The following is a 12,530-nucleotide window of genomic DNA, read 5'->3' as shown; positions in this document are numbered from 1 at the left end:
GTGCGAGAGAGACAGAGCGCCGAAGGCGGTGTCCGGAAGCCGCCCGCGAGGGCGTTTTTGCCCGGACCTTTTTTCGGGCCGCCCGTGTGGAAAGAGAGGGGGTGTCAAAAAGCGGCCGGCCGTCGGGTACAACAGAGTACCGTAGCACAGTGGGCCAGACGACCCGGTGGAGGCGGCCAAAACTCTAGACGCGTTAGCTCCAGCGCCGCTAAATGGGACTCGAACCGAACGTGTGACCCCACCAATGGATTCCTCTTTCGGAGAGCAATCCATTGGTGGGGTCACACGTTCCTTACGAGTCCCATTTGGCGACTCCGGAGCTCAAAACGCGTCTAGAGTTTCGGCCGCCTGCCGGTCCTGGCAAATCCACTGTGCGTGGTTTGTCCACGGACACGGACCTTCGTCGTACACCAAAGTTTCCAGTGACGGCGCGCCAAAATTTGACACACAAACACGCAAACGGCGAGTCGCATGCATTATGCATCGAGTTTGTGGCACGTAATTAGACTTGAAACTGGGAGCCCGCATAGTCCAGCCAGCCAACAGTGCGCTGGGGACGCTCGGGACTCCAGCGGCAGGGTCCTGGAGTCCAGGATTTTCGAGTCGTCCCTCCCTTCCTCCAGCCACAGAAAGATATGTTTTTAAGTGTTGGAGGGGGGGGGGGATTCGGCCGGGGCCGGGAGAGAGGGTGGTGTTTTGGTCCTTGATTGAGGCGGTGGCACAGCTTACTTTGCCAGCCATTCTGTATGCTTTCGCCTGGTCCCGCACAGTGGGCCAGAAGACCGGTGGAGGCGGACAAAACTCCAGACGCGTTTTGAGCCGCAGAGTCGCTAAATGGGACTCGAACCGAACGTGTGACCCCACCAATGGATTGCTCTCCGAACGAGGAGTCCATTGGTAGGGTCACACGTTCGGCTCGAGTCCCATTTAGCGACTCTGGAGCTCAAAACGCGTCTAGGGTTTTGGCCGCCTCCACCGGCCTTCTGGCCCACTGTGGCCCGTCACAGCCCTGTGAGCAGGCTGATTCCGAACCGTCTCTCTCGCACTCACGGGGCGTCCCCTGCGGGTGCGAGAGAAACAGCGACTCACCTCCATTTGCCGGTCGGCGGAGCTAGGAGGAGCCAGAGTGAGACAGGCAAGCCTGCGTCTCTCTTTCGCGACGGCGAACCGCGCCGCGACACGCAACGCACACAAGTGGAGTACGCACGCAGCAGACTGATTCCGAGAGTCGTTTTCGTCACTGTCTCTCTCGCACCCGCACGGGACGCCCCATGAGTGCGAGAGAGACAGAGCGACGAAAACGACTCGCGGAATCATCCTGCAGTGCGCGCGCCGCCTGCGCCGCACGTCCGCCAATTTCACCGAGCGCTGCTGCGTCAACTTCGCCGAAAACGGAACAAGTTGTCAGGGAAGAAAACGGGGACCGCGGGGGAGTCGAACCCGCCACCTCCCGTTCCAAAAGCCAGCGCGATAGCGCCGCGGCCAATACGGAGACGAGAAGCATGGCGCATTCAAATGCCGGGCCGCGGGGGTCGTCACGCAGTGCGACAAGCAGAAGTGTGAGACTTCACACGTTGTGGCGGCTGCTTGAGGCGGCCAGCCGTTGATCCGAGCCTGCTTCGTCGCTCGCTCTCTCGACTCAGCGGTCCGAGGGCGAGAAGCAGAGTGCGGCAGTGCGTCGCGCAGCGCCGAAGCGGGTGGCGCTCCCGCTGCGTCCTCGGGGGCCTCAAGCCTCGTCAACGATGTCAACCCGCCGCGGCGCAGGGCGCGGGGCTCCGGCACGGCCTCCGCACAGTGGGCCAGAAGACCGGTGGAGGCGGCCAAAACTCCAGACGCGTTTTGAGCTCCAGAGTCGCTAAATGGGACTCGAACCGAACGTGTGACCCCACCAATGGATTGCCCTCCGAACGAGGAATCCATTGGTGGGGTCACACGTTCGGTTCGAGCCCTGGAGCTCAAAACGCGTCTGGAGTTTTGGCCGCCTCCACCGGTCTTCTGGCCCACTGCGGGGTGCAGCACACTGATTCCGAGGGTTCCGAGCACCGCTCTCAACGCTATCTTTCTCGCACCCATGGGACGTCCCGTAAGGGAGCGAGAGTGACAGCCCGCTGGCCTCTCCGCACCGAGTGGTCTTTCGGCCTCGGCCGGCAGTGTCGTGCCCGTCGTGCCGCGCACTGATTCCGCGAGTCGTTTTCGTCGCTGTCTCTCTCGCACTCATGGACCTTCCCGAAGATGCGGGAGAGACAGAGCGACGAATAAGACTCTCGCAATCAGTGTGCTGCTGGACGCTGCTGGACGGCATGCAGGACTCCGCCGCCGTCCCGCTGCAGACTGATTCCGAGAGTCGTTTCCGTCGCTCTGTCTCTCCCGCACTCATACGGGACGCCGCACTAGTGCGAGAGAGACAGAGCGACGAAAGCGACTCTCGGAATCAGTGTGCTGGTCCCGCGCCCCGCCCCGCCGCGGAGTGCCTCGGCCAGGCCGGCAAGGGCAAGGCTGGAGGCAAGCCGAGGGGTGGCGGCGGCGACAGCGCGGCGACGCGGCGACGAGCGCAGCGGCGAAGCGAAGGGTAGCGACGGCGAGGTGGCGCGGCGGCGAAGGGGTGTGAGCGGCGGCGGCCTCGGCGGCCTCGGCACTCCCTGGACGCCGTGGCCGGCCTCGGCGGGCCGGGGCGCGTCCCTAAGCCGGCAGCGCCCAGTGGATTGGCCAGAAGACCGGCGCAGGCAGCCAAAACTCTAGACGCGTTTTGAGCGCCAGACTTGCTAGGACTCGAACCGAACGAGTGACCCGACCAATGGATTGCTCTCCGAACGAAGAATCCATTGGTGGGGTCACATACGTTCGGTTCGAGTACCGTTTGGCGACTCCCGAGCTCAAAACGCGTCTAGAGTTTTGGCCGCCTCCCCCGGTCTTCTGGCCCACTGCGCGGCTGGCCACTGGTGTCCTCATGGGGGAGGCCAAGGGGGCACACCCTCCCCTAATACCTAAAAAAAAGTACACATTTCGGTGCAATTGGTCGCTCCTTAGAAAGTTAGGCGATATTTTCCCCGAAAAGTGACCTTGCCTTCCGCCCTCCCGCCAGCAGACCGATTCCCAAAACCGTTTTCGCCGCTCTGTCTCCCTCGCACTCAAGGGGGGTCCCGTATGGGTGCGAGAGAGACGAAAACGACTCTCGGAATCAGTCTGCTGTGCACGCCACTGCGCCGGCCCCGCACAGTGGGCCAGAAGACCGGTGGAGGCGGCCAAAACTCTAGACGTGTTTTGAGCTCCAGAATCGCTAAACAGGACTCGAAGAACGTGCGACCCCACCAATGGATTCCTCGTTCGGAGAGCAATCCATTGGTGGGGTCACACGTTCGGTCCGAGTGCCATTTAGCGACTCTGGAGCTCAAAACGCGTCTAGAGTTTTGGCCGCCTCCACCGGTCTTCTGGCCCACTGTGCCCCGCCCCGCCTCGCTTCAGTCAAGGGGTAAACCTCGGCGCGCCGCGTTGGTCACGGCAGACGGCGGCGTGCGCGTGGTCAGGGATTTCAGGCGGCCCATCGGGTGCAGTCAAAAATTAAATTACCTGAAAAAAAAAAAACTAACTTAAAATAAAGTTTTGAGGGAGTAGAAGTTACAGATTTGGGTAGCGACCCTTTTTCGGGAGCGCCACGGCGGAAAAAGTCTTTCCTTGGCAATGGCACTGAAATTGGATTCGTTTCACGATGCCAGCTGCGCTTGGCCCTCGAATTCCGAGTTCAGAGCAACTCCTCCCTGGCCGCGAGTTCAAACACTCCGAGCCTGGAGTCGGTTTTACGCACTATCGCGGCAGCATCTGGAGCCACACATTTTATGATTCAGCCCCCCCCCCCCTCCCTTCCCCGGCGTCCGTCCAGCTCAAACCAGCCGACTGATTCCGAGAGTCGCTTTCGTCGCGCTGTCCCTCTCGCACTCATGGGGCGTCCCGTATAGGTGCGAGAGGGACAGAGCGACGAAAACGACTCTCGGAATCAGCCCGCAGACTCCCTTCTCCCCTACATGCTCTCAAGAGGGGAAGGGAAGGGAAAGGGAGGCCGGGGTGAAAGGGGAGGTGGAGAGGCAAGGGGAACAGTTTTAATGATTAGAGGCTGAAAGTGGGGAGGACAATGGAGCACGAGGATCATGTGCTAAAAATATTGCGTATTTTCATGCAGAGAGCAATCTGTGTGAGGAAAATGTGACGAAGATTTTTTCGAAGGTTCAAATCGCACAGCACAGCACCATACCATATTGCTGGTTGGTTTACAGCGGAATTATCCCCAGCGTGCTCGGAGTTGAGTCGAAAAAGGGCAGATGATGCAGTGAACCTGCTTCGCCACTCAGTCGAAGCTGGAAACTTTGGCTGATGAGAGAATATGGCAGACTTGGTGTTCCGTAAAGGACCTGTCTAGTTGAACTTTCGAAGTAAGAGCACGAAAGCCCGGACTGACAGGGTACTTCACAGCGCACCTTTTTTTACAGCTGTCTCAGGCCAACGATGGACAAAACGCCAAACTGTTGAATTTCCATTCACCAGATACCTGTAAACTTGAGCTTCTGATAAAATCACAAAAGCCCGAGTTCTACAGGGTACATCATGAATGTACTTTCCAGAAGGAAAGGCCTGTAAATTACAAGCCTGGAGAAAACACAGGAAAAGTTCCACAATTATGAGGTTAGAGGCAAGGACCTCTCCCTGAAAACAAAAGAAATTTGCAAACACCTCCAAGGCGCAAATAGTGGAAATGAACCCTGGTCTTAGGCGGGGGCAATGAGAGAAACAAGGAAGAATACGAACGAGTTGCAGCGAAACGAGCCCTGCTGGAGAATGCCTCGGGCCAAACCCCAAACACAAAGGACGAAGGACGTCCGAGTCGAGAAGGCGACGCCGAAAGCGCTCAAGTCGGGCCGGGGCCGCCGAGGGCACCATTTCCAGCGCTAGGGCGTCGCACAGCACACACGCTTCCAGCTCCAGGACACGGCCGGCACACTGCTTTCGTCGGAAAAGCGCGACTTTGGGGCCGCGAGCCCCGCAAGCGCAACGGGAACGGGACTATCTCAACAGCGTTGGCGCGAACGCAAAGCGGAGCATCAGGCATCCCGCGCCGCGCGACGCCACACCGCCGCGAACTTGACAGCCAAGCCGCCGGGCTGGACGGGACTGACTGGACGCGCAGCGCAGCGCGTAGCCCTGCGTGCGAAACTTGCCGAAAAGCCGCGGCTTAGCTTTGGGCGCGGCCCCGGAAAGTTGCGACCGGCGCTTGCAGCGCTTGCTGCTGGTTGGGATAGTCCCAGGATCACTCACAAACACCGTGGAAAATGCGCCAGGCGAGCAGACACTTGCTCACGCCCTTCCTCCCTCTTCTCTCTACTGAGCGTCTGTTTCTTCTTTTCCCTCTTTCCACTTCTCTCTTCTCCTCCTCTCCCCTCCCTTGTTCCTTCCTTTCGTCCTGCCTCTCCCTTAATGCGGGTCCGGCCGCTGCCAACATGAGAAAGCTGAAAAGCGAGGCGAGGCTGCGCGAGAAAGTCTACGCGAGGGCACAGTTCGAGTACGACAGACGAATTTAAGTTTCCTTATTGGTGATATTTATTAGAACCATCGTTCGATGAGGTACGAAGCATGAGTACAGTCAACGCGTCAGCCAGGTTGATGCGTTTTTGTGTCGGATGGTTGGCAACAGAATGCTCGGTGTTAAAGCGCCTCAATGAGTTTAACCTTCCCTCTCCCCCTCCTCCCACGCCCCCGGTCCCTTTATCAGGTTTATCAGTGAACGCCGGGACAAACAGCTACATTGGACGCTGTTGCAGAAAAAGGCATTATTGCGAAGTAGGGTGGGGAAGATTTCACAGGTCCCATTGACTTGACAGAGGCATATAGCCCGGCCTGTTGTAAGCATTACTATTTGAAAACAAAGTTCCCAATCTAATTTTTGTTGCAACGATATGTGGACTTCTAAACGTGCAAGCTATTCTTTAACTCGGCTCTACTGCTGTGCGTCACCCAAACAGTTGTCGTCTTCCTCAGGCCCGAAAATGGACTACAACGCCTTCCTCTCAGAGGTGTCCAAACGTAGGGAGCCATCAGCTCTGAGGGAGTTAAGTAAGTGAGCATGAGGGGTGAGAAAATATATAGAACAAGCAACAGTTTACAAATAATTTTATCACAATGGCTTTGGAACAGTTTACTGACATCTTTTCCTCCTGCAGCTAAAATCGTTTTCGCTGCACCGAAAGAAACAATTTCTTTCTCAACTGGAATGCCAAATCCTTCCTCATTTCCCTTTGCAGAGATCAAAGTGTCATTAAAAAATGGGGAGGAATTTTCAGTAAATGGGAAAGAATTAGAGAGTGCACTGCAGTATCTACCAACAACAGGGTAAATTATAATTATCTGGTAAACATTCAAAATATTTACAATTTGGAAGTCCGCTGCTACTGTATTGAAAAATTTCTCTGCAGTTACAAAGATTTTATTGGGCTCCTCCAAAACTTTCAAGATAAGGCACATGGACCACAGGACTGGAATACAAGGAGCATCATAGTATCATCAGGAAGCATGGATGGCATTTCAAGAGCTGTGGACATGCTCATAAATAGAGGTGATCCCTTAGTTATGCAACACCCATTGTATAGTGGAGTAGAAACTTTGGTAAATTAGCATGCGGCAGTATTACTGGGATGAAAGAAATGAACTTTGTTACAATGAGATATTTCTGGTGGATTTTCAGCTCAAGCCCTATGGGCCAAAGTACATTCTCGCTGAACAAGACCAGGATGGAGTCAACCCTGAATGGTTAAGAAGTGCTCTAGAAAATTACAAGAAAACAGGGGGGAAAATGCCAAAGGTAGGGAGAAAAGGGGGAAAAAAATAGGGGGGAAAATACAAAAATCTATGAATTACTGACTTCAATATTTGATTTTGCCTGATTTCAGGTAATGTATCTGAATCCAACAGGAGCAAACCCAACAGGAACAACACTGACAACTGAACGCAAAAAACAGCTTTACAAGCTGGCACAAGAATATGACATGATTATTTTGGAAGACGATGCATACTATCAGTTGCATTTCTTAGAGGTAAGTGTAAAATAGATTCAAAATTCAAACTCCAGTATAAAAACAGCATTCAACAAATTAAAAAAATACATTGTTATATCTTTTACAGGCCACCCCAGTAAGTTTACTATCATTGGACACTGATGGCAGAGTCATACGATTTGACTCATTTTCAAAAGTATTGAGTTCTGGGCTTCGTTTGGGTGTGGTGACAGGACCACAAAGTCTGCTCCGCCAAATTGAACTGCACATGCAATCAACTACCCTACAAACTTCCTCTCTGTCACAAGTAACTACAGTCAGCAGGCCATAGCATTCTATCTTGGTGCTGCTGTCGGTATGGTCTAAGACTGCAATTTCATTGTGATTCACAGGTACTAGCACACCAGCTATTACAAAGATGGGGCGACAACAAATTACAGCAACACTACAAGAATGTGCGTGAATTCTACAAGGAGCGCAGGGACGCCATGTTGGAAGCAGCTAATAAATACTTAAAAGGTTTCACAAGAATCATTGTCTGATAGCCAAACAGGCAATAAATATCATAAAAGACTAATGAGTTTTGTTGTGGGAATACCAATTGCTTAAAAATATGCTATTCTCTTGCAGGTCTGGCTGAATGGAACGTCCCAACAGGGGGAATGTTCTTGTGGATAAAATGCAATGGAGTGACTGACACTAATGAAATGGTCATGACACGAGGATTAGGAAAGCAAATCATCCTTGTGCCTGGACGGTGTTTCGATGTTGATCCCTCTAAACCCAGTCCTTATATCAGAGCAGCGTTCAGTTTAGCAACAAAGGATGATATCGATCTGGTAAATGAGAAAGTCAAAAGAAATAACCACTGAAACTTTCTGAAAGCTAATGGAAAAATTGATTTTCAGGGAATGATGAGACTGCGCGATTTGATCAAGGAAGAACAAGCTCTTTCGAAGTAGTACCTCAGAAAAATTTCTGGGTCACTTTCAAACCTACAATCATTAATTAAGTATGAAGAATGTTAAATTCTTCCAGAAAAAAGTATAAAAATAACAGTATTGGTCTCTATTGCAAATCTTATCACTGTATATTTTGAATAACAAATGTTACCTTGATTTAAATATCTATATATGTACATTCCTTCATTAGTCATATACACAAAAACAAAAGCTAAATAAACTATTTAGTCTCAACAGCCTTACACATTTAAACAAAACAAACCCAACAACCAACAACATAAAATTAGTGACAGTTAAAAAAAATAACATATAACATACAATACCCAATTAAATTTCAAAACCAGTATATTAACAAGTAAGAAAGTAACTTTTATATCTGTACAACTAATTAAATGTAACCCTAAACAAAACAAACACACACACACAAAAAAATTAACAAATTGAGACATTAAAAGTTAAATGTTGTTTCGAAAACATGCACTACTCTGTTCTTAATTTACAGTCTGTGTTTTCCTGAAAACGAAGGAAGGTGTTAATGCGGCCAGTGCCAGCAGTGCCATTTGTAGGGCTGTCTTCACTGAGAAAAGTTGTTCTAATGATGTCAGGGTTGATAAGATGACTCCTGCTTGTGTGCAGACAAGTACGTATGGGCCAAGACCTTCAAAACCAGATAATTGATTTCAATCATTCATCATTGAGGCATATTAACACAACACTAAAACCCGTCTAAAACAGTGTTAGAGCTATGACATTGAACTATTCGACTAAAATGACTAAGCCCATTAAATATGTTAGTGTTAGAAACATAAAGCAACCTCAAAGCAACAAACAAATTGAAAAAAAAAGAATCAGTATTTATTTAAAAATTAAACTTACCAAATAAAACAGTGAAGAAGAACAATGGAAGAGGAACACCAACCAATGGGGCAATCACATTGATCAGCCAGTTTGGACTCATGGGAAACATTCGAAGAAAGAGCAGATAGTACAGAAGTTGGTGTGAGTTTCTTTGAACCTGTTAAAAGCAGAGAGAGAGAGATTAATAGATAGTTCAAGAGTAAATAATAACTTTCACTGCGATAACTCAATCAAAATGGCTACCTTATCTTGAAAATTCTTCAATTGATTCGGAAAATATTTCTGCACAATGTCTTGACCACAGGCTGCTGATAGAAGGTAACAACATGATGCTCCTGTGGCAGTGAGGAAACAGCAGAGTGGGAATCCGACAACAACTCCAAATAAAGCTCCTCCAAGAACATTCTGAAAGGCCACCAAGCAAAGAATAATGTTAGTGCAATAAATGTAATTGAACTAAAAATATACATAGGTAGAAATCACTTACCAAAAAAACAGTCCCTGGAATAGCAAATGTCTGCTTGTAGATATATGCGCTACTGTACAAAACAAGTACGTAAATCCAGTTCACTTCGTAGTACATTCGAATGAGTTGAGCAATACCTTGGAGCTCCTCAAGATTGCCCGGAAACTTTAAAGTGGTGTTCGTCTGTAAGGAATAAGGATGGTTCAAAGATACATAAAGAAATAGGACAATACTGCCATGGACATGATTAGATCATTGAATGTCACAAAGTAGTGAAGCGCAAAAGAGCTCTTCATTCATACAAGACTCGATAACTTTTAAAGTCACATTATATTTGATCCACTAATAGAGAACGCACATCACAACAATGTTTCCTATTTGTGGGGGAAGTTTTCTGCCAACATCATCGGCGGTAAAGCCTTTCCAAGAGCATTTCTGACTGACAGTGCAACTGCAGCTCACCTTCTCTGAGGGAACGGAGGGCGCGATGAGCGTCAAAAAGTACATCCACGCGGTGGCCGCCGACAACAGGGGAACAAGTAGCCAGATGCTAGCCATGCCTGCACTTTGGAAATAGGTTGCGAGGCCTTGAAACTGGAGAACACCGAAAGTTCAGCTGCTGAGTAACTCAGAGAGTTGGTTATGTCTTGTTGTTCTCGGTTCGTCTGCTTGGCGGCTGCAACGCGAACGCGAATGTGAATCCGAGTCTCGGCCAGCGTTCGTAAACGGTATGAGAAATTTACTCTAGGCTCTCAGTATGTGTGGCGCGCCACATTTTGAATGGAGGGCGGCAATGAACTGACGCGGCAAAAATAATTTTCGGTTCGATTGGTCTATTTTTTGACCAAGTACGTCATAAAGTGCGGCATCACGGACCGAGCCGTCGAATCGCTCGAGCGCGTGGCGTCGCTTGGCGGGGTGTTTTAAATTTTCAGAATCCCTAGCAGCTTCTCGCAGCCGAGGGAGGTGTCAAAACTGTTGATAGCCTGCGGACGAAGCCATAGAGCGTCAGCATAAGGCCCAGAGCCGAGCCAGTGGACTGATTCCGAGAGTCGTTTTCGTCGCTCCGTCTCTCTCGCAACTGCAAGGGGCGCCCTATAGGAGTGTCAGAGAGACAGAGCGACGAAAACGACTCTCGGAGTCGGTCTGCAGAGGCTAAAGCGAGAGGGGCCTGCTGGGGCCGGGAGGTCAGGCCGCATAGACCAGTCCGCTGATTATTTCGCCGCCAAATAGGAAAAACAAACACAACAAAGTAGCGGCCGATTCCCCCTCAAATAATCACGGAAAAAAGGAATTCGTTGACCCAACGAAAATGTTCGTTGATTCCGTGATAACCGAAAAAAATTTGTTTGAGTAACGAAAAGTTTGTTCACGTAACGAATAATTTGTTGGTATGACGAACAATTCGTTGGTGGAGCAAAAAAGTTAGTTGGAGTGACAAAAAAAATCATGACTTTGTTCCTTTGACGAATCTTTTGGTTGCGCTAAAAGATTGTTAGTTTTGCCAACAAAAATTTCGTTACTCAAACAAAGTTTTCGTAACTCCAACAAATTTTTTCGGTTATCACGGAATCAACGCACGTTTTCGTTGGGTCAACGAATTCCTTTTTTCCGTGATGCCTTGCCGACCTTTATCAGTGGCTCAACTCAACTCCCTTACAGTGGCACTGGCCCACCCCAAGGTCAGTCGCTGCATCCACGCGACCGGAACCGGAACCGGAACCAGCCGGATGGACCGGAAAATGCCAGGGCGTGGAAACGCTGCTAGGGTTTCCACTCGGCGCTTTTCGTCGCAGGTTGCCACCTGCATCCCTGCCGGTCCGGCGTGGAGCACCAATGCAAACTGAGAGTCGTTTCCGTCGCTCTGTCTCTCTCGCACTCACGGGGCGTCCCGTGCAGGTGCGGTGCGAGGGAGGCGGCGACGACTCTCGGAATCAGTCTTCTGATCCAGATGACCGTTCCTTCCTTACTTACTTTGGGGCGGAAGGTGGCAACGGAGGGGAGGGGGAGGGAGGGGGCGGCGGCGCTGGGCCGCGGGCTGGCGGGAGGGGAGGGGGAGGAGGGGGGGGGGCACAAATCGATGTGGGAAGGCGAAGGGGCCACGGAGCGGAGCGCACCATCCGTTCCTATCACAAGCCGGGGCGCGGCAAGCCAGCCAGCGCAACCACGGTCGCCATGGTGACCAGCGGCGACCATGCACGACCAGGACGGCCGTCCGGACCGCGGTGCATCGGTACCATCAGCTGCGCCGCGGCACCATGGGCTGCATGGGCGTGTCAAGGACACTGCGAACCAACGCAGCAATGGGGCCATGGTGCCATGGTGTCATGGTGCCATGGTCCCATGGTGCGGAGTCCCGGTGTCCGTGTGTCCCAGGACCACCGGCACCATTGCGCTCCCTGCGGAGTGGTTCAGAGGTTCGTCTCCGTCGCTCTGTCTCTCTCGCACTCATGGGGCGTCCTGTTTGGGTGCGAGAGAGACAGAGCGACGAAGACGAACCTCGGCATCAGTCTGCCGAGGACGTGGACGTGGACCCTGTGGCACGGCTTGGCCGAGGCTTGGCTTGGCTTTGGCGGCCCGTTGCCGCCCATTCACAGGGCCATTCACGAACCTGGACGGGCTCCCAGCAGACGGATCCCGAGTGGGAGGTCTCTCTCTCTCTGTCTCTCTCTGTCTCTCTGTCTCTCTCTCTGTCTCTGTCTCTCTCTCTGTCTCTGTCTCTCTGTCTCTCTCTCTCTCTCTCTCTCTCTCTCTCTCGCACTCACGGGGGAAGCGAGAGAGTGACAGAGACATCCCAGTCGGAATCAGAGGGCGTGCTCAGAGCGCGCCGCCAGCCCAGCCAACTGATTCCGAGGGTCTTTTCCGACGGTCTGGTCGCTCTGTCTCTCTCGCACCCATGCGGCGTCCCGTACAGGTGCGAGAGAGACAGAGCCACAGCCCGACTCACTCACTCCTCACTCACTCACTCACTCACTCACTCACTCACTCACTCACTCACTCACTCACTCACTCACTCACTCACTCACTCACTCACTCACTCACTCACTCACTCACTCACTCACTCACTCACTCGCCCGCTCACTCACTCACTCACTCACTCACTCACTCACTCACTCACTCACTCACTCACTCACTCACTCACTCACTCACTCACTCACTCACTCACTCACTCACTCACTCACTCACTCACTCACACTCGCGCGAGGC

At 51.7% G+C, this 12,530-nt stretch overlaps 2 protein-coding genes across 3 annotated transcripts; one reads left to right on the top strand and one right to left on the bottom strand.

The window, feature by feature from the left end:
• Positions 1–5,739: 5,739 nt before the first annotated feature.
• On the top strand, positions 5,740–8,161 carry LOC117645010 (kynurenine/alpha-aminoadipate aminotransferase, mitochondrial-like). 2 transcript variants are annotated; one of them, XM_034384883.1, is made up of 10 exons: positions 5,740–5,888; positions 6,009–6,099; positions 6,207–6,375; positions 6,459–6,648; positions 6,728–6,844; positions 6,933–7,076; positions 7,165–7,344; positions 7,430–7,556; positions 7,668–7,876; positions 7,946–8,161. In XM_034384883.1, the coding sequence occupies exons 2-10, from the start codon at positions 6,033–6,035 to the stop codon at positions 7,997–7,999; spliced, it is 1,257 nt and encodes a 418-aa protein (XP_034240774.1). In that variant the 5' UTR covers positions 5,740–5,888; positions 6,009–6,032; the 3' UTR covers positions 8,000–8,161. The 2 variants fall into 2 exon arrangements, with proteins under 2 accessions (XP_034240774.1, XP_034240773.1); XM_034384882.1 differs by having other exon boundaries at positions 5,753–6,099.
• LOC117645013 (transmembrane protein 41A-like) lies at positions 8,103–10,131 on the bottom strand. Its single transcript, XM_034384884.1, has 5 exons — positions 9,786–10,131; positions 9,345–9,506; positions 9,101–9,262; positions 8,876–9,014; positions 8,103–8,657 (listed from the first exon to the last, which is right to left on the bottom strand). The coding sequence occupies exons 1-5, from the start codon at positions 9,879–9,881 to the stop codon at positions 8,491–8,493; spliced, it is 726 nt and encodes a 241-aa protein (XP_034240775.1). The 5' UTR covers positions 9,882–10,131; the 3' UTR covers positions 8,103–8,490.
• Between the last annotated feature and the right edge of the window lie 2,399 nt (positions 10,132–12,530).

The sequence above is a fragment of the Thrips palmi genome, unplaced genomic scaffold, assembly GCF_012932325.1.
Source record: "Thrips palmi isolate BJ-2018 unplaced genomic scaffold, TpBJ-2018v1 HiC_scaffold_18, whole genome shotgun sequence".
Taxonomy (NCBI): Eukaryota; Metazoa; Arthropoda; class Insecta; order Thysanoptera; family Thripidae; genus Thrips; species Thrips palmi.
The sequence above is the reverse complement of the archived record's forward strand: the minus strand, read 5'-3'. Positions and strand labels throughout refer to the sequence as shown.